At 38.4% G+C, this 20125-nt stretch overlaps 2 protein-coding genes across 3 annotated transcripts; both read right to left on the reverse strand.

Moving 5' to 3' along the window:
• Positions 1-1724: 1724 nt before the first annotated feature.
• LOC121989539 (putative disease resistance protein RGA3) lies at positions 1725-6558 on the reverse strand. 2 transcript variants are annotated; one of them, XM_042543641.1, is made up of 2 exons: positions 2653-6558; positions 1725-1979 (listed from the first exon to the last, which is right to left on the reverse strand). In XM_042543641.1, the coding sequence occupies exon 1, from the start codon at positions 6481-6483 to the stop codon at positions 2668-2670; it is 3816 nt and encodes a 1271-aa protein (XP_042399575.1). In that variant the 5' UTR covers positions 6484-6558; the 3' UTR covers positions 1725-1979; positions 2653-2667. The 2 variants fall into 2 exon arrangements, with proteins under 2 accessions (XP_042399575.1, XP_042399573.1); XM_042543639.1 differs by having other exon boundaries at positions 2635-6558.
• A 1965-nt stretch (positions 6559-8523) lies between these two features.
• LOC121989540 (respiratory burst oxidase homolog protein E-like) lies at positions 8524-17175 on the reverse strand. Its single transcript, XM_042543642.1, has 14 exons — positions 16389-17175; positions 16117-16276; positions 15903-15951; positions 15714-15827; positions 15162-15626; positions 14302-14685; positions 10520-10615; positions 10235-10350; positions 9974-10144; positions 9724-9883; positions 9421-9609; positions 9195-9323; positions 8995-9073; positions 8524-8850 (listed from the first exon to the last, which is right to left on the reverse strand). Exons 1-14 carry the CDS (start codon positions 17047-17049, stop codon positions 8741-8743), a joined length of 2883 nt encoding a protein of 960 aa, XP_042399576.1. The 5' UTR covers positions 17050-17175; the 3' UTR covers positions 8524-8740.
• Positions 17176-20125: the final 2950 nt, after the last annotated feature.

Here is a 20125-nt window from a genome sequence, read left to right on the forward strand (position 1 = left end):
TCTTCTCCTTGATATAAGACTTGGAGCTTTTCCCATGCTTGCTTGGCTGAAGTAGCACTTGAAATCTTCTCAAAACCATCCTCATCCAAAGATTGATAAATGAGGAAGAGAGTCTTCTTGTCTCTCTTTCTTAAATTTCTCAGACTGTCTTTTTCAGTTGAAGATAACGTCGAGTCGTCACGAGGCTCAACGTAGCCTTTTTCTATAACTTCCCAAACATCATGAGCTCCAAGAAGCACCTTCATCTTGATACTCCAATTGTTATAATTACTCGCTTTGAGTACTAAAACTTGGAAGGGAATCATACCTTCATTAGTCATAGCTCTGATACCACTTTGTTGGAAACAGAAATTATGGGAGAAGAAAAAAGAATTATAGAAGGAAAAAATGTGGAAGAGGAGAAATAACTATATGTGGAAAAGGAGTAGAAGAAAATAGAAAACTCAACTTGTTCATTCATGAAAAAGAAGTACATATTTATAGGCTTATTGGATAAGCACTAATATGAGATAATCATGATTTTTTTTTTAATTCTATCTCCACGAACTCTTATCAAAATTATCAATTCATCAAGTTCTATCTCTATCCTATCTCTAGTCAAGACTTGTCACCTCACCATTCTATATCCATAAAATTTTATCAACAACTTTTATCTAAAAATCAAGTTTAATTTCCAACATCAAGGTGCTAATAAACTCAGAGATAGAGGGAGGGAGGCAGAGTCCGTGCTACCAGCGTACAGAGAGGGAGTCGGTGTTGGCGGCGGAGGCCCGGCGATGGCAGCCGGTGTCGGCAGGCGGAGGCGTGGCGACAACCTCATGCATGAGAGGAGGCGTGCATATGCAAGAAGAGGAGAGGAGGGTGCGATATGTGCGATGGACTGGTCGACGGTCGGCAGCATGCTTGATCAATGGTAGTGGGCTGGCGAGGGAGGACCGAGTGTGCGTCTCGAGCGGCAGTGGAAGAACCCAACCAAAAACCCGGCGGCGACGCTAGAAAAACCCGAAGCCCCCCTTCTTGTTGATGAACAATGCTCTTCTACAAACCAAAACTTTCAACATGTGAAATGACCAAAATGCCCTCCTCTCTTCTTCGTAATTCCCTTTAGGCCCCATTGATATATCCACATCAGACGTTATGTTTGGTATTTATTGTAGTATGTTTAGTTCAAAACGTTTAACTGCAATTAAATACAAATGGTTATAATCAAGATTTTAAGTAAAAAAATTATGTTAGTTGTTGATATTAGTTATTTATCTTATATTTAAATTTATTTTAATTTCAAATGTAAACAAAAGATTTAAGTTTTTAATGAAAATCTAATATTATTGGTTTTAAAAATATATATAATCATCCATTATAATTAATTAGCTTAAATTTTAGTTTTGTTTTGATTCTTAAAGCTAGTTAAAATAGAGTTTAAAAATGACTAATTGATATAGGCAGTTCTTTTAAACTTAGCATACAATATAAACTTTTTAAGTATTTCCGTTGGATAATAATAAACATATAAAAAAAAGAAAATATAACAATTATACAAACAATTTTAAAGTGTATTAACCCTCCTATCTCGATTTATGTGTCCATCCAACTACCAATAAGTTTTCTTTTCGAAGATTTTAATGAAATAAAAAATATATTTCTTTTCACTTTTCGAAGTACATGATGATGTATAATCAAGAATCTCAATAACAAAAAAATTGAAGGTAAACTTATATTACAACTGTCACTCAATATCAAGTTTATTTATTACATAATTATACATCTTAAAGCAACAAAATTTTACACACAACATAGTAACACTAGCTCCTTAAAAAGAGAAAAAATCATAATGTATCCAATAATAAAATAAGTAGTAGTATGACATATAATAAATCACGTGTATACGAACAATTTCATTATAAGGTACCATAGATGCACCTAATTTAAATAGTAACTATATATGATCTCATATTCAGTCACCTCCCTAGACTTGCATCCTGCAATCAAGAGAGATTAAAAGAAAACAATTCAATATTATTAAAAAGGACGATAACAACATTATACATATAATTGAATTGATGTTTATCCCATATCATCGCACCAATTATTATAAAAGTTTTCCAATAAATATTATCACATTTGAATTACAAATACATTTGTGTTGCTTATAAGACATTGCTGCAAACAAAGCATATGATACCTTCATTCTTATATATTTAATTAAGACATAAATAATTTGTTTATATATATAATCTTGTACCCTCATGGCAATCAGTGAGCTTCAAGTGTTAATTTTTTTTAAAAATATATATATATATTTGGTAGGATTTAGGGTTAGTATTTAAGCTAAAGGAAATGATTTTTTTAAAAAAAAAAATAATTGCCTATAAATGTGTAGGGTAACATAACTGCCAATTCTCAATGTCAATATCAAGTAATATATATATATATTTATTGCCATTTTCCCGAGACTACATTTGCTCTGGATTAAGGTTATTATTTTGTGGACAAGTTTGAACACTATCGTTTTCAATTAAAAAAAAAAAAGGAAAATGCAACCAATTAAAATATATATAATTATCTCATATATTATATCGGCGATATGAACTCATAATCTATTTTATTCAACTAACATAGTTTTCTTTGTTATACCTTTTGAACTATGCCCACCTGAATCTGAGGAGCCTATGAAATATGAACAGATGGCAGATGCGAGATGATGGGCCAATCTTCGCCGATCTCCCTTTCGCATCTTCTTTTCAATTGTGGGCAGTTGGAAACCCTGAAAGTTTCCAACATAGGTAGATTCTTCAAACCTCTTGGCAAAAGTCCTAATTCTGAGCAGTTCTGGAGCGATAGAACACGAAGAGACTTGAGATGTCGTAGCCAGTCTGGCAAGGTCGTGAGATTGGAAATTCCATGTATGGATAGTTCTTCTAACACACTGCTTGTTGCTTCTGCTGTCATCAACGACTCCAATTCATCACAACAACAAATACTTAATTTTGGATTTTCATACCGTTCACGGTACTCATAGAAAGATGATCCATAATGTGCACCCATTAGAAACAATCCTCTGAGCGTGTGCAAGTGTTGCAGTCGTCCATGTAAATTGACTTTGTTGCCACAAATTTGTATTTGGAACTTAGGTACTGAATTCAAGATTTGTACGAGTTCTTCTGGCTGCAAGACTATACTTGGACAACCTGAGAGCCGTAGAAAACAAAGAGAACTGAGATATTGTAGCCAGCCAGGCAAGGTCATTAGATTGGAAATTCCATCTATGTATAGTTTTTCTAGCACACTGCTTGTTGGTTCTGTTGTCATCAACGACTCCAATTCATCACAACAACAAATACTTAATTTTGCGATTTCGTACCCAATCCTGTACTTAGTAAATAGATAATGTTGGCCACGTAGAGACAATTCTTTGAGCGTGTGTAAATATTGCAGTTGCCCGCGTAAATTGACTTTGTTGCTACAAATCTGTATTTGGAACTTAGGTACTGAATTCAAGATTTGTACGAGTTCTTCTGGCTGAAATATTATACTTGTAGATTCTGAGAGCCGTAGAAAACAAAGAGAACTAAGACGCCCCACTTCCGACGGGAAGGATGCCAAATTATCACACTTTTCAATGGTCAATGAACGTAGCATTTCTAGGTGCTGCATTTCATCCCCAGGAAGAGATTGGAGTTGTCTGCATTCTATAATTTTTAATTCTGTCAAGGATATGAGGTTTCTGATGCAGCCACTTGGAAAAGATGTCATGTCATTTATCTCCGCCGCTTTGAGAAACGAAAGAGAAGTTAGCCTTCCGATACATGAGAGTATACTCCCACAGCAGTATGATATCTCAAGGTGTTGGATTGTAGGAAGCATCGGCATACTTTTCAATTTCGGACAATGGATAATCTTCACCCGCTGCAGTACAGGGAACAACGCACCGACACCATGAGCCTCTGACCATTGATCTAAATTATCCATCCAAGTCAAGCGGAGTTCTTGAAGGGAAGGAAAGCCTCCGTACCCATGGAACTCAGCACCCATCTGTGTGATGCCATACATAGAGTGTAAGTCGAGCTTCTTAAGAAACTGTAGATTTCCAAACGGAGGAATATGCTCACAAACACGACAGTTTACAAGGCGAACTTCAACCAAATTTGGCAATTGTAACTCCATCAACCATGTTGGAAATTGTCGGCTCCCATAGTGGAATATGGTTAACTTATTTAAGCTCGTGTTTGGACCAAGATCATCCAACATGTCCTTGTCATTACTCTCTGAACGATTAAACTCTATGTATACTTCATTAAGATCTTTATTCTTAAAGATTTTTCTACCACCGCAAGAATAATTCTTAAAATCTTTAGAAAATATAACTTCTATTTCTCCATGAAGCTTCAAATCCTCAAGTTCTAAAATTGAGCATGCACCAGTTCTGTCTCCAGCAACAAAGACAGGTAAACTATGTAGATTAATTAGTCGTGACAACCCACAGGGCATGTGTGTCAATCCTAAACCACTTCGGAAAAAACTACCTACGAAACCACGACGCCTGCAAGTAAGATCCCGAAGGCTTTGCATATTCCCCAAATCTTTTGGTAGCTCTCGAAGTTTGTAATTGAAACTGAGATTAAGATACTGTAAATTGGGGAGAAGGGTCATGGAGTCGGGTAGAACTTCAATTTTATTGGTAGATAAGTTGAGGTACCTCAAATGTATCAGATTTCCTATTGATGTTGGCACCTCCCTGATGTCATTGTCACTTAAATCTAACACCCGCAAGAATTTCAGTTCTGAGAAAACAATTTCAAGTGGATTGGCATTCAGAAATAACCCACAACTGCTTAATATAAGGGTACGCAAGTACAACGGCTTCTTGCCTAAGGCCTGAGTAATTTTTGATACATGTGTCGAGCAGAGGTGCAAATGATATGTTCTGTTTCCTATATCTTCCACCGAGTCTTCTACATTCCAATATACATTTGCAGATACTGATCGTGATAGGTCATGCATCAAATCATGCATCGTGCAGTGTGTTACATGAGGATCATCTTCAAAAGGGGCCAAGAGAAAGAATGATCTCAGCACAAGATCATCAAAGATGCGGTTGCCCACTGTTTCAGCATCAAAATTTCTTTCTGAACGTACAAAACCATTTGAAATCCACAGCTTTATCAATTCATCCTTTTGCATCGTATAGTCTTTCGGGAATAAGGAGCCAAATGCAAAACACTTCTTTGACTGTAGAGGGAGAGTGTCATAGCTCCACTTTAGTACAGCTAACACTTTCTGTTCATCTCGAAGCTGCCATATTTCACTCTTTAATACCGACGACCAATAAGTCTTATCTCGAGTGCCACGGAGCATGCTACCAAGAGATATGGCAGCCAAGGGCACACCGCCACATTTCTCAATAATCTGTTTACTAATCTCCATCAACTTTTGATCCACTGCTTGATCTCCAAATGCAAATTGTTGAAATAAGGACAAACAATCATCTTCGGACAACTGTTGTAATTGGTGGGTGGTATTGGATGAGCCCATAATTTTAGACACCTGTTGGCTACGGGTTGTCACCAAAATTTTGCTTCCACTCGCACCACATGTTAAAGCTGCTTTCAGTTTACCCCACTCAAATGGATCTTCATTCCATACATCATCCAGCACAAGCAGAAATCTCTTCCCAGATAATGCTTTTTCCAGTTTCTGCCTCACTAAATCTATTTCTGAGATCTCGACTGATTTATGAGCAGCCAGTTGTAAAACAGACTTCATTATCTTTGCAGGATCAAATTCAGCTCCGACAACTTTCCACATTCTCAAACTGGCAAAATGGTCTTGCACCCTCGCATCATTGTAAACAATCTGAGCAAGTGTAGTCTTCCCTAGGCCACCCATCCCAACGATGGCAATGACCTTCACTGTGCCATGGTTGCTTTCATCATCATCATCATCATCCTTTGTTAACATGTTGACAATCATATTCTTCTCTGGTTCTCTCCCTATAACAACAAAGCTATTGCGGGAGTGGGTCTCTCTTTGTTCCGACATACGGATACTGCTTTGTGATAAATTTTGAAGAATGGACTTTTGCAGCAAAATAGAATCCAGACTTTCTGTTATAGTTTTTATCATGCCACCTACCCTGCTCTTAAACACAACTTGATTATCAGAAGAGAAGAAATCACTCACCGGCCTTAAAAAAGTTTTTGATCTCTGCTTTTGGAAGACTTTTATATCATAGTAATCCACGACATCCTCGAGATCGTAGGCCAAGTATTTGAGCTTCTCCAGCAAGTCCTTCACAGCATCATCGATAGAAGGGCGGGAGTCGATATCTTGGATCACCTTGTCAATGATCGTGGACAACTCCTTGAGCTTCTCCATCTTCCTTTTGATACCAGTCATTGCCTTGAGTTTCTGGTCGAGTTGGAGGAGATCTGCCACCTTCTGGACCATGAAGCGAGATGCAGCAGCTGCCAAAGCTCCTTCCATAGCTCTGGATGAATTAAGGATGCAGAAGTTGTTTGGTATGGATCTGGCTAACAATAGCTTGGAGGAGAAAAGAGAGACCAATAATTTGCAGGGCGACGACTTTTTCAAGTCTTTTATTTATTTATTTATGAATTATTTATTTATTTATTTATGAATTATTTATTTATTTATGAATTATTAAAAAGGGTTAGCTCTCCAATAAAATTTCTTTAAATCCACGTCGCAGGCCACAAACTTCCAATTACGTTGATTAAAATATCTGCAATTAATGTATTGTTTTATTTTTTTAAAAAAACATCATGTAATTATTTTAGGTACCATTAGATTTATAAGAGATCTATTTTAAAAATTATTTTTGAGTTTAAACGGATTAAATAGTAGGATCATTATTAGATGTGTAAATAGGGTAGCTTATGACATGACCTAACTTAGTCCTTGACCCGAGTACAATTCCTAGATTAAGAACAATCCTCGTGTTGAATCCATCTAAATATTTCAAACTATAAAAAATTAAAAACAATACCTAAAAATCTTAATTCATATCTATCGAAATTTATACCTGCTTTACACAAGTTCAATTTGGATGAGATTTTTTTTTGATATTTTTAAAAATAAAATGTACACTTAATATTTAAAAAATAAGGAATGCTCTTTTAATTATTACCCTTCAAATTTTCATAAAAAAAATGAATGTACTCGAGGTCTTTTGGAATAAAAAACCGTGGCTCAATTAGCATAAGTAATAACTCTATTATTATATAGACTATCTAGTACTAGTTCTTTTAAAAATTTATTTTGTTAATCACTTTGTCATCACAAAGAATAATTAATATAAAAGCAAGTATGCAATAAGATTAGACTCAAATTTTGCAATATATCTTATTTTTGAAAAAAAAAATCACAATTATCTTAGATCATCAATATTAGATTCACATAATTAAAATTTACATAACAATATAATTAAACAAATAGAAAAAAAACTCATGTCATATACTAACCTCTACAATATTAATAATGGTCATAAAACGCCTATGAACTCTCTTTAATTAGGTATAGAAAGATACAACCAAACCAATATAAATGACTTGACTTTTACAACATCCAAACAAAACAATGATAAAGGAACTTATAGAATGACCTAGCATCTAGAATATTAGAATTAGCCCTTGGTCAAAACTCCTCTTCCAATCGTCATCACTAACAACCCTACCACAATGCAATGTCAAACTATTTGTAGAAAATTTACATCACAAAGATTTGAAATGGTAGCCAAATCAATGCCAATGGATAAAACAACCAATGGCTCTAAAACACATATGAACTCTCTTTAACTGGGTATACCAATGTAAATGACTTGACATTTACAACATCCAAACAAAACAATAGTAAAGAAATTTATAGAATGCCCAAGCATCTAGAATATTAGAATTTACATTTGGTTAGAACTGCTCTTTCAATTGTCATCACTAACAACCCTACCATAATACAATGTCAGACTAATCATAGAAAATTTACATCACAAAGATTTGTAATGGTAGTGAAAACAATGTCAATGGATAAGCAAGAGGATTTACCTTGCTCTCAACTGCAACCACAATTAGGGAAAATAGATTGCTCCTGGCCAATCATTAAACAATGCTAATGGATAAGCAAGAGGATTTACGTTGCTCTCAATTGCAACCAGAATTAGGGAAAATAGATTGCTCCTGGTCAATCATTAAGAAGGATAAATTAATGGTTAATAGATCTGAACGTCAAAGAAAAATGAGTGTCTTCAATAGATAGATGGACTTGCTGCCCTCGTCAACTTTGGATGAATCTGAAGGCTGGCATCATCTGTATTTTTAAATTCAAACAAATCATAATGCTTAGAACATATCACCTAAAAGAACACAAAAATGATAACATAAACACTGTGATCTTGTCAAATTCATTAACTTCAAAATTAACATCTAAACATTCTAACAAAGACCTCTACATATCTTAATAAATGTTTACCATCTCAAAGGCGTTATATGAGAAAAACAAAAAGTTACGAAATGAAAAATTATATTATTTTTGCTCATTAATAAATTTAAGGACTGTACACCTTTGTAATTATAGAACAATAACCATGAATTCCATCTTATTTTCCTTAGCTTGTGCTCTCCTCTGATTATTTTGCTTGTGAATTATGCAAATTATATACATTAATAAATAAGTACAATTATTTTGATTCTATAAATTTTATATCAAAATCTATATCTTGTATCCCCCATTAGAAGTGCTCTTTGTGGAAGTGGAAGCGTGTAGAAGTCCTGTGGCTCATCTCAAGTGACAAATTCCTCAGTTCTTTTGCTAGGGTTGGTGCTCCACAATAGAATACACCTGTCCCAAGTATTTGCATAGTTAACAATACTGATTTAAATGCGAGCTTAGTTATAACAAGGTAGTGATTTCAAAATTGATGAGAATAAATTCATAATCTTGGGGTTATGGAGCAGGGAAAGGGTTTGTATGTGAAGTAATTACCAACTGTGGCATCCGGATGCTTCGAAGCTAGCTTAGTGAAGACTTCTTTCCAATTTGGCCTTGCAAAGTGAGTTCTCACCTGAGAAATTAATAACATCGGCAACTAATGCTAAGGCATTTGATTCTAACACAATTGAGGACGGCACATTATGCAACATGATTCGTTTAATTATCTTGGAAAAGTTGTGATCAAAGCTTACTCGGGTGCCCGAGACAATATCAACTCCATGCTTTGCATGATTTAGAGCCTGTACCATTGAGAGGAGAGTAGTCCTCGCATCTCGCTCCTCATAAACACTCGTCAAGTAATTGTGCATCTCTATAACACCCTGTCCCAAAAAGAAAGGAGTTTGATTAAGCTATTTGGAATTTTCTTTATTTCTTCCCACCTTAAATATTCAATTAAATTATCTTCTATGAAGAAACCTTTTTGTCCATGTCAGCTACATCATTCATCACTCCCTTAAACCATTCAAAGGATCCTGCCTCTCTAGTGACCCAGTAGAAGTGAGCACTGCTAGTTCTGTAGGATCTCTTCCTGTTGCTGCTACTGGATGTGGAAAGGCTGTAGCTAGTACTGCTAACGTCTGACCTGCTAGTTTCCATTGCCAGATCCTAAAAAAAATTACAGAAAGGACAAAAAACAAAACCAGATTCAGGTAAGAGACTATTCGATAAGGTCAAAGAACCATAAATTGCATCTTGTAAATCATGTAGACAAAATTTTACCATTAGTTCATCAGCTAACTTTATGTTGTTGAGTAGGTCCCTGAGAATGCTGATAAAAGGTGTGGCTCCTATGCCAAGTCCAACCAAAAGTAGAACATCGTAATTTCTGAAATCTTGTGCTGGGGCACCATAAGGTCCATCGACAAACAATCGTGGCAAGCTGCACGATAGTTGAATTACAGGTTAGTTCTTATTCCCTTGTGAGTAGCTTTAGAAATGTCTTTTGCTGTAACTTAGTTAGCTTGATCACCTTTTCTGTCCCAGCAAACCTAACCCATCAAACGTAGCTTTTCCTACCAAGTGTGGCGTGAAGTACTTCTCCACAAATATGCGTTTGAGCTCCTGGGTCCAGTCTCCACTGGTTCGAATGTGAACGCTGAGGTAGTCATCACCAGGGGCCGATGTAATAGAGAATGGATGCCTGTCATCATGAAAAAAATGCTAGTTTTTAGCATTCCAATGGGGGATGAACTCCAATAGTTGGGTATGGAGAATGAGCTTCGGTATGAACCATTCAAATGGGGAGATGGCAGGGCACTGCAGAAATATGTATTGTCCACTTCGATAGCGAAATCCATGTGGTTTGGACATTGTCACCGTTAACACGTTACCAGGTAGTAATGAGACCTGCATTGATTTTGATTATAGATAATAATGTGGCATCAGTTCATCACATTAATTGAAATAGTTCATTATTCTTTACTGAAAAATAAAAAATTGGGAAAGTTGAAGGATAATATGAGCATATTGTCCTTAGCCAAAAAATTTCAGGAACACAGATGGAAGAAGCATTTACCTTTAAGATCTTGACGGAGTAAGCTTGGGACCGGAAAGCTCTTAGATTTCGCTCCCCCACATAGAGCAGCAATGGAACACAGATGTACATCCATGTCTGTTTAATTCACTTAGATAGTTAGATTAACTAATTAATTTGATGGCCTTTACAAGTACAATAACTATGTGTTCTTGAAGCAAGGAATTCTGCGCAGAGGGCCACATAATTAGCACAGTGGTACTTTAATCGATATAAATTGCAATTACATTAGCTGAAAAAACATACTTTTTTTTAATAAATGGAAGACAAAAAGCTTACAAAGATTAATTGAGGGCTTACAGTAGACTGAACATATGAGAAAATGGTTTAACTTTTAAATTGTTTTCCACAACTGTATTCTAGTTGAGGTAATGTTTTAAAAATTAGAGATCTATATTAAATCCAAGCACAGTTTCGTTGAGGTGCTACTGTCCAAATGGTTCAACAAGCTCAGTTATATTTGACAAACAATAAAACAAGAGCGTAGTGACTTTATCCCTAATTGCAAGCCTTGGCTTGTGGTAGGCCTTCTTAAAGAAAAGAAAATAGACAAACCCCAACATGTGACAGGCACACCACTAACGGATTCCCCATTGCAAAGAACCATACGGGAAAAACATATAATATCCAAAAGATATCCAAGTTATACCAATTAAACTTGATGGAAGAAAATTGTGTCAGGATGTTGATTCTTAAATGAAGGGGATCCTTAGCACAATGGTAAAGATGTTGCCGTATGACCTAAAGATCACGGGTTCGAGTCGGAGAAAACATCCTCTTGTAATGCGGGAAAGTCAAAATGTTCTATTATTAAGAAGCTTCATGCACCGAACTGCCCTTTTACGTAGATTCTTAAATGTTCCATTATTAAGAATGTCCATAAGTCAAAATTCAATTTCAAATAAAATAGATGTACATAGGACCATGAATTGACAGAAGAATTAACATAAAAGTGAACATATTTTGGCAAAAACACTACTTTCAAAAATCTTGCAATTAGTTTCATAATCAATTAGTTAAATAGGGATATGTATGAACTATTTCATAAGTAGATTGTCATAAACTAATTTCTCAAATAAATGAGAAATTAATGTTCAAAACTATTCGAATGGTAAAGAAAATTATGAGATTCGTTGATTTAATTTGACTTGATCAGAGGAAGCCATGAGCTTTTACACAAGCGTGGTCAATGAACATGATGCATACTTAATTCATATGGGACTAAAAGTCAAGTAAATTCTAAAAATGCACAAAATTGAATGGACCAAAATCAAGATGGGCTAACCTATCGGCAAGATGGCCGAGATCAAAGAAAGCAATAACACCCTATTTATTGGACTTAATTTTGATTACTAAACTCTTGACTAACAACCCTCAATTAAACTCAATTGTCATGGCATAATGGGTTTCCAATTAGAAAACCCAACTCGGTCTCAAATCAAGGAACTTCTCAATGAATGATTTTGATTGTCTTAAATTAGAAACTCCACTCATGATGTCCTAAGTAAATATTTTTTATTGTTTTAATCAAAATTAAAAGCTCCTAACTCAATGAATTTCGATCATTTGGTTAAAATCAAAAATCAAATAAGGAGATCTATTCTTCTAATGACTTCGCTCTTCCGGCGCCACAACAATAGTGCCAAATGGAGTCAAAGGCAGTTGGCACTATTCGGTGCGTTAATATTTGAATAGTAAAGTGAACTCTTACCTTATTAATGTGTGTTTTCATCCCATGTGGTTATATCTCCATTATAAATAAGATCGCACTATTCTTGATCAAATCACTCTTGACTCAATTGGCAATTTCTCCTCTTGAGTTCTTCTCCTTCTCTACTCTCGAGTTCAAATGATTCAAAAATTTGCAAGGATTCAAAATTTGGACTGTTCCTAATTTGAATCGAAAGTCATATCTTTTTGCTCCTTATGCTACCTCTTCATTATAAGTAAATTCTCACTACTCTTGAATCACTCTTGACTCAAGTAGCAATTTCTCCTCTTGAGCTCTTCTCCTTCTCTACTCTCTAAAGAGTTCCAAGATTTCGAAAGTTTGCAAGAATTCAAAATCTGGGTCCTATTTTAAGTCAAAAGTAATATCATGGTTTTCAATAAATCATAAGCACCTATCTTAAAGAGAGAAGGTGTTTAATACCTCGACCTAAAAAATTTGATATGCCTACCTGAAAAGGATTGTCATCATCCAAAGGAGTGACAATAGTGATTCGTCTACCTAACTCGAAGGCTTATTTCAATAGCTAAAAGTAAATCATTGGTGATGACCATCCTAAGGGGTTTGACAATTCTTCCAAAAAAGAATGCTTCAACAATAGGAAGAGTTGTCTCAAGAATTCTCAAGTGACACAATCTATGTCATCATACTAACATCCAGCCGGCTCAAGTCATTCACTTATCGACGAGTTGACTAACCGCACTTACCCCTATTGATTGATTTTGACAGATTTCATGAAACAAGTTTATAAAAAAACTAGACCCATACATATTCCATTCGCTTTATTGACCAAAAGAAACAAGAAAGTTTGATTCATTAGTGGTTCAGAAGTCAGAAGGAATAATTTCATTGGAGCTTTTTTTGAGTAATTAAGCTGACAAACATGACTCACCAAATGAGGGGCAACATGAAATACAAACAGACAAGAAATACAAGGTGACAGTCATACCAATGCTTAGAGAACAATCTAATAGAGAAATGATTAAATTAAGCTTGAACAGATTCCTAAAAGATAGAATTAATAGGTATTTTTCAAAAAAGGACCAGAAAAAAAGATGGCAAACGACAAATTAACAAGTGTACTAAAATGGATAGCAAACTTTATTTACTTCTGTTAAAATGATGCCACAATTTCTAGTAGTTTAATCCAACCCATTTTCCACATGTTTGCACTGACAATGCTCCTAGGGGTATGACTACAACATGCTCACTAATGAGGCAGCCAGAACTTCTTAGTAATTAAGATATGAAATGATACAGTGGCCTCTCCTAAGGGCCACCTCAATAATTGCAAGGTGAAGTTTCTACCTAACTTTGGAATTTAATAAGGCAAAACAACACATATCCTTTCATGTGAAGTGTTGCGCAAGCCTTGGGTGAGGTCAACACTAATAAATACATATTTATTGCCCCAGCTGTTTCAAACTCTTGCGCAGGGTACTCTACAGTCAACCATCAATTTAATTTGATGAAAGAAACTAGAAGTGTAATGGTCATACATGTGGCGAAAAGTAGGAATCGGGAGAAAAAAAGAAGTGGACGGTACCAAATTCATAACTCCTATGTCAAACCTGTCAGCTACTCCAAAAATGTGGAACCGTCACATCAGCGACCCCCCTAGAGCCGGTCCCACGGATATGGAGGGAGGTAAATGCAGGTACACAGGTAGAAAGTGCATAGCGGAGACGTTAACCCCAGGCAGTGACACCCCGGGGATCGACCCTTGGACCTTTCAGTCACAAAATCATGCACTCCCCATCTGTACTACGCCCTGGGGACAAACCTGTCAGCTACTCCAGCTGGTATTATTGATGGTCCCAGATTTTGAACGAGAAGAAAGTCAAGTGTCTATTTTTTTTCTCCCATTGAAACGAAAGTGTACGTTGTAAATCTTCGTTAAGCGAATTTCTTAAGTATGTTATCCACTTAATCCATGCAAAAAAAATAAAAAATCCAATGTCCAAATTTCCAATTTTGTTCTAGATTGCAAGGTAAAAGAAAAAGATAGCGAGGAATTCGTGAAATAACCACATACCGTTCGCTGGTACCACCTGTGGATGAGGTAAACGAAGTAGCCGTGGAGGAGGAGGAGAAGGTAGACGAGGGCGAGGAGGTGGTGTGAGTACCAAAAGGCGTTGAAGCCGGTGAGGCGATTGAGAGGGAAGGGGAGGCGAACGCCGTTCTTCCGGAAGCGATGCGTCGCAAGAGTGAAGGAGACGGACATCAGCACCACCATTGCAATCCCCGTCAACCCCTCCACCCCCACCACCAAGCTCCCGTACGTCGGCCTGACCCGTCCAAAGTACCTTTCCACCAATTGGTAGTGTGCCGGCGACGCGTTAGTCAGCCGTGGGAAGTCGCACGCCAAGTGATTCCCCGCGTGTAGCAGAATCCCGATCACAATGGCGGTTGCAATCATCTGAAATTAAGTAATAAAATGATGATCAATCGTGCTCCGGTGAGGCAAATCACTAAGGACAAGAAATCCATGTTACAATTAACATAGGGAAGAGAACAAGAGCTTCGGTGGGTAGCCACGGGTGTCCCACCATCGCCACGAGGTCCGCAGTGACTTCCAAAGTACAGCTGCTGCGAGCGGGGACCTCAACCCGTCGCATGCCAGGCGTGGACCCCTGGTACAGGAGGCGACGGCGCCGCCGGTACGCAGGCACAATCAAATGCTGGCCACCGTGATAGGTGGCAGCATAATGTAGCGGGAGCGTTTAGGTAAAATTAAATCGTAAAAAGGTTGGAGCTTTGCGATATTCTGACAGCTCATGAAGAGAAAAGAAAAAGAGGGAAGAAGACCATTAATGAAAGCTTTCGAGGAATCGAATCGTTGAAGTGAACGTATGTCTGCCAGAAAAAGTACGTCAAAGCGTGGGATTTGCCTACCTTGTGGAAGGTGATGTTGTCGTCGAAGGGGACGAAGAGACGAGCGCGGGTTGAGCGGAGCCAGGTGAGGGTGTTCCGGCAGACAGGGAACAGGACGAGAGCCATGTTGAGCTTGAGCGTCTCGGCGGCACCCTTGGCGACGGGGAGGCAGTAGCCCATCACCCTGAACGCCGACCGGTGCCGGTATTGAGCAAACTTCCAGGCGAACAGGGCTGCCATGGTGATCATCCACACCGCCACCACCCACGCCCGCTGCCAGTTCTCCCTCGCCGCCATCTGTAGCCTATCCGCAGCCCGGCGAATGCTGAACCGGGGACGCCGCCGCCGCTGATGCTGCTGTTTCGGCCCACTTGCACCTCCGGCAGTGATGTTTTGGCTCCACGCAGCGGCACTCGCAGAGCTCAGAGGCCGGCTGTAGTTCATGTAGGTGTCCCGTTGTAGCAGCAGAGCCTCCAGCTGCCATAGCTGCAGCCAACCGGGATTAAAAGGGCCTTCGTCTCCCAATCGATCGACCAATAATTAGAAAACAAAATTATGGCGTGTGACGTTCACCTCGATGTAGCCAAGGTTTTCAGGATCCAGTTCTTCCATAATGAGCGCCGCGTACTCCTCTGCCTGCTCTTTGAGCTTCGCGAGCTTGTTAGCTGAAGCGCTCAGAATTATCAACTGCAATCGAACACAAAGAGTTTTCTTTGAAATCACATCCGAACAATGATATTGAAGAAGCTGCAATTAGCTCACCTCTTGGACCTCCTGTCTTGTTATCCTCCCATCCACATTGGTATCGGCCCTATCACAAACAGAACAAATTAAAGATGATGAACAAAGTCTAGTACCAACACAAACAGAACAAATTACAGAAGAGGAATAACCTACAAACAATCAATTCTTAAGAGAAAAAGAAAATTGAGATTTTATTATGGTCACAAGTCTTAAGTTGTTACAGGATACATACATGTCGAAGAATATTTGGAGGCGAGCGTCGAAGCTTTGATCTGAGATTTGGAGCCAGAAATCGTGGAGTTCTTCTTTGGTGACCCGCTCCAAGTTCTGTCTCCGCCGCCTCGCCAAGGCGTCGAAGATGCCCACAGCGAACTCCTTCGAATCCACCATTCCTGTTTAGTGACGAAATCTAAGAAATGAAACCTCTCTGGTGCTTGGATGAATTTCACCAGGCGTTAACCCAATTCCGACTCAAATAATAGCGTGTTTGAGATAGAAAATGACCAATGCATTCGCCGAAGTCCTCCCGGGAAAGTAAGCCATCCTCGGCGAGAGCAGCGAACCGGGCCTCAACCCGTCGCCAGAGCTCTCCAGCATCCCCCGCCGCGGCCCCCACAGTCGTTCGGCTGATGAATCGTAGCCCCTTCAGCGCCCTCTGGGCTCCGGATCGCGTCCGCTCCAGCCGCGCCCGGATCCGCCGCGATTCGCGCGACGAAATGGCCGCTGCGGGCGGCGGGAGAGGACTCGACCCAGCCGCCGACGCCGCCTCCTCCGCCGCCAGCATCTCGGCCAGGGTCCGACGCGGCGTGGGCGACAGCAACCAGGAAAACTTGCGCCGTATCCGCGACGCCGTCGACGAGCACTGGCTCAAGCTCCCAGACGACTCCCGTGCCGCAAACGGGGTCTCCATGGCGGCGGCCGATGTCGGGGTGACGCTCCGCACCACCATCGACTCCTCGTCGAGCTCCAGCATCACCTCCACCAGATCGCTCTGGTCGTTGAGGAAAACCGGCAGCATTCCTCCGCCGCCACTGTAACGGTCGCCTCCACACCCCTGGACGACGGACTCATCGCTGGACTCCTCATCCTCGGCAAGGATGTCGGCGATCCGCCTGTGCCTAGACTTCCGGTTGTTTCCGCCGCCCGACGACGGCGTCCTCCCCATCTCCCCGGTGCGCCACCCTCCCTCCCTATCTCGATCGTCCTTGATTTCTATACTTTTCCTCCATTAATCAAACAATTTAATGTACCACTTCCTCTCATCTCCATAAATCGACCTCCCTTCGCCATGCTTTGATCATGAGAACTCCACCCATTAAAGTAACTTAAACCAGATTTTTTTTAAAATAAAAGAAATAATTAAAAATTAAAAAAGAGTGTGTTTAAGTTTTTTATTTCGTTCCACGGCAACGATTTCTCTAAAATTAGCACTAATCTCAAGTCACTTTAATACGATGAGCGGCGCAGCTGCAGGAAGACGAAAATACCCTTCACGTCGACGTAACTCCGTATCGAGACGGCAAGGTAGATTAGTTAATTCAGACATAACCAAGGGTAGTTTTGGTACGTCGTAACATGGGCCGTTGGGTCCAGCTAATTTCTAGCTGTGACGTGCGATGGAGAAAGGGATGGCGGAGCGGTTCGTTCACAGGCCCACCGACTGGCCACTCGATTGACTAATTTACCCTCGTACATTTAAATATCTCCTTTTGTTTTAATTTAGTTGTTGCAGTATCGCACCAGTCGTTTATCACGTGAAGCGAAAAACACACACTGTTTCATAGAAGCGTCGAGAAGCTTCTCGCTTATTAATTTACTAATCATAAAAACCAGTGGCAAATGTGTCTATTTCACAACAAAAGGAGGGTAAATTCGGGAGTTCAAATTTGAGAGCCTGCCGCCTAGGGAACTCGGTGGGAAAAATAGACCGACCGATAGGAACCGGCTCGGTTTGGTCGGACTGTACCAGCCTTTTGATGACAAGGAAAGTCTTCGCGCGGCTCGGGTCAAACAAATTGTGTGTGACCATTTAATGTGTGATTGGGCGTTTATCTACATTTCAAACCATTTAATTTAATGCACGAAATAATGTTATGGCATTTGCAAATCACCAAAATGAGTTTAAGAATGATGAAATAATTTTAACAATAACATTGAGAGAAGACAAAGTGTGTGTACATTTTCGTTGTTATGTTTTACAATTAGCACATTGGTATTATTGCGAGTATAATTCTACAAAAATAACTCAATCAAGTTATGTGAAGTGGCAATTCACAAATTCAATCTGTTACAAACAATCTTCTGCAGCAAGCACAACAGATGAACTTTGGTCAGATTTGCTCGATCCAAAGCATGGAGTCTATATCACTAATAATAAGTTGGATGCTGTGGACAATAATAAGTTTTTTTAAAGATTTTAATAAATCTCCTAGTCTATTTGTAAAATTATTAACTCATGTACTTATTTTTTAAAATATTATTTTTTTTCTAGTCTCTTCGTACCTCTATCCACCTATATCTGAGTGGCGGTTGCTGGAATAGCTAAGTAGAGGTAGTTGCAAAAATCATAGTTAAGTTGGTCAAATGATTGTGTGGCTAGCTTAGCTTATTGATATTATATACTTTAAATACTCACTGTCGAGCTTTCCTTTTATTGTTAATGGTCCGGCGAAGTAGCTTCCTGTCAATGTTAACACTATAGAAATCAAATTGAGAAAAAAATAGGATTTATTTTATTATGAACATAAAACATAAAAAAAAAAAAAAAAAAAAAAAAAGTTACACGTGTTAATAAAAAGTTACACAATGAACGTGTTTACATCGTTAGATTAAATACAAATATAAAAAATCTATCCTTAATAACTAATCAATAGAAAAATCTAATAATAATAATAATAATATAAATTAAGATCCTCTCTCAAACGCATGATACTATAACTATAAGTATTAAGAGTTTATTAGATAAGAAACGAAAGCGTGAAGTAGAATGTAGTTTGATAAACATATTAATAATTTGTAAATTAAAAGGAATGAATGGTAACGTGATGGTGTCAAGTTGAAGATGATGACAAGTAATGTGACAATCAATTTAAATATCGTCTGCTCATAAAAAATTGAATTAAGCGCATTTTGAATACACACTAATTATCACAATATAACGGAGTAAGTTGATGAAGAGATATACACATATCCGTAAACAACCAATGTAATCAAACTATCTCACAAGTAATTGAGGTCATGACATAATACTTAGCTTCTATGGAAGATTTAAAAATAACATTTTGTTTCTTTACTCTTCCAAGAAATGAGGGAATCACAAAAAAAATACAAAAGCTAATGGTAGATTTATGATCCATAGGATCTTCAACCCAATTATCATCAAAGTATGCACACAACTCCAGAAATGAAGTAAAAGGAAATAAAATACTTTGAAATTGAGTACCCCGAAGACGAAGAATAACATCTCAATGAATTGTAGTTGGTACTGTGACAAACTGATTAACCACATGAACAGTATGTGCAATATCTGGACGAGTTACAATGAGATAAACTAAGCTTCCAACAATAGTTCGATACAAACTAGAATCCAACAAAGATGGGTCATTAGATGGAGAATAGCGAGCATTACTCTCAGTAGGAATATCAAAAACTATATTATCAGTAAGACGTGTTGAGTCACTTCGAGAGCTAAAGGAGGGGTGATAAGCTCTATTCGCTTCGATGAGTTGTTGCAACAGAAAACACTCAAGCAAATGCTAATGCCAAAGATTTACTTAGTGTCCACCTCAAGAAGAGGTGACTAATCCAAAGATCCGACCCTCACTCACACATCTACTATAAAACACTCCTTCTCATAAACACTCCAGAGGCGGAGAAGTCTTGTATAAACTCACACACACACAGTAGATACAAGAAGAGAAAGATACAAGCTTATACAAATAAAAACTTACAAGATTTACAATAAAGAAACCCTAGCTTGCTCTCTTCTTGCTTGTAGACATCTCTTGAACCTTAGTGCAGCAACACTTGTATCCAAGAAGCTTCCAAGAACTGGTGCGTAGATCTGTGCTCGGTGAAGAGAGTGGAAGAGAAGAGATGCGGTGAACAGTGCATGCGAACTCCTTTTCTACCTGCATAACGGTTATATTTTCAACCTTAATTGACTACCCTAGTCGATTACGCCTTTCTAATCGATTAGAAGACTCTCTGTTCGTGCGATCATCGACCATAAACGATTAAGT

This window comes from Zingiber officinale, chromosome 6B, assembly GCF_018446385.1.
Source record: "Zingiber officinale cultivar Zhangliang chromosome 6B, Zo_v1.1, whole genome shotgun sequence".
Taxonomy (NCBI): Eukaryota; Viridiplantae; Streptophyta; class Magnoliopsida; order Zingiberales; family Zingiberaceae; genus Zingiber; species Zingiber officinale.

Excerpts from the sequence above, each read along its gene's own strand:
- LOC121989539 (XM_042543641.1), bottom strand. The coding sequence starts at position 6,483 with ATGGAAGGAGCTTTGGCAGCTGCTGCATCTCGCTTCATGGTCCAGAAG.
- LOC121989540 (XM_042543642.1), bottom strand. The coding sequence starts at position 17,049 with ATGGGGAGGACGCCGTCGTCGGGCGGCGGAAACAACCGGAAGTCTAGG. Across the intron at positions 15,828-15,902 it reads CAAGACAGGAGGTCCAAGAG|TTGATAATTCTGAGCGCTTC; the intron begins GTGAGCTAATTG and ends GTTCGATTGCAG. Across the intron at positions 9,074-9,194 it reads ATATTGTCTCGGGCACCCGA|GTGAGAACTCACTTTGCAAG; the intron begins GTAAGCTTTGAT and ends TTAATTTCTCAG.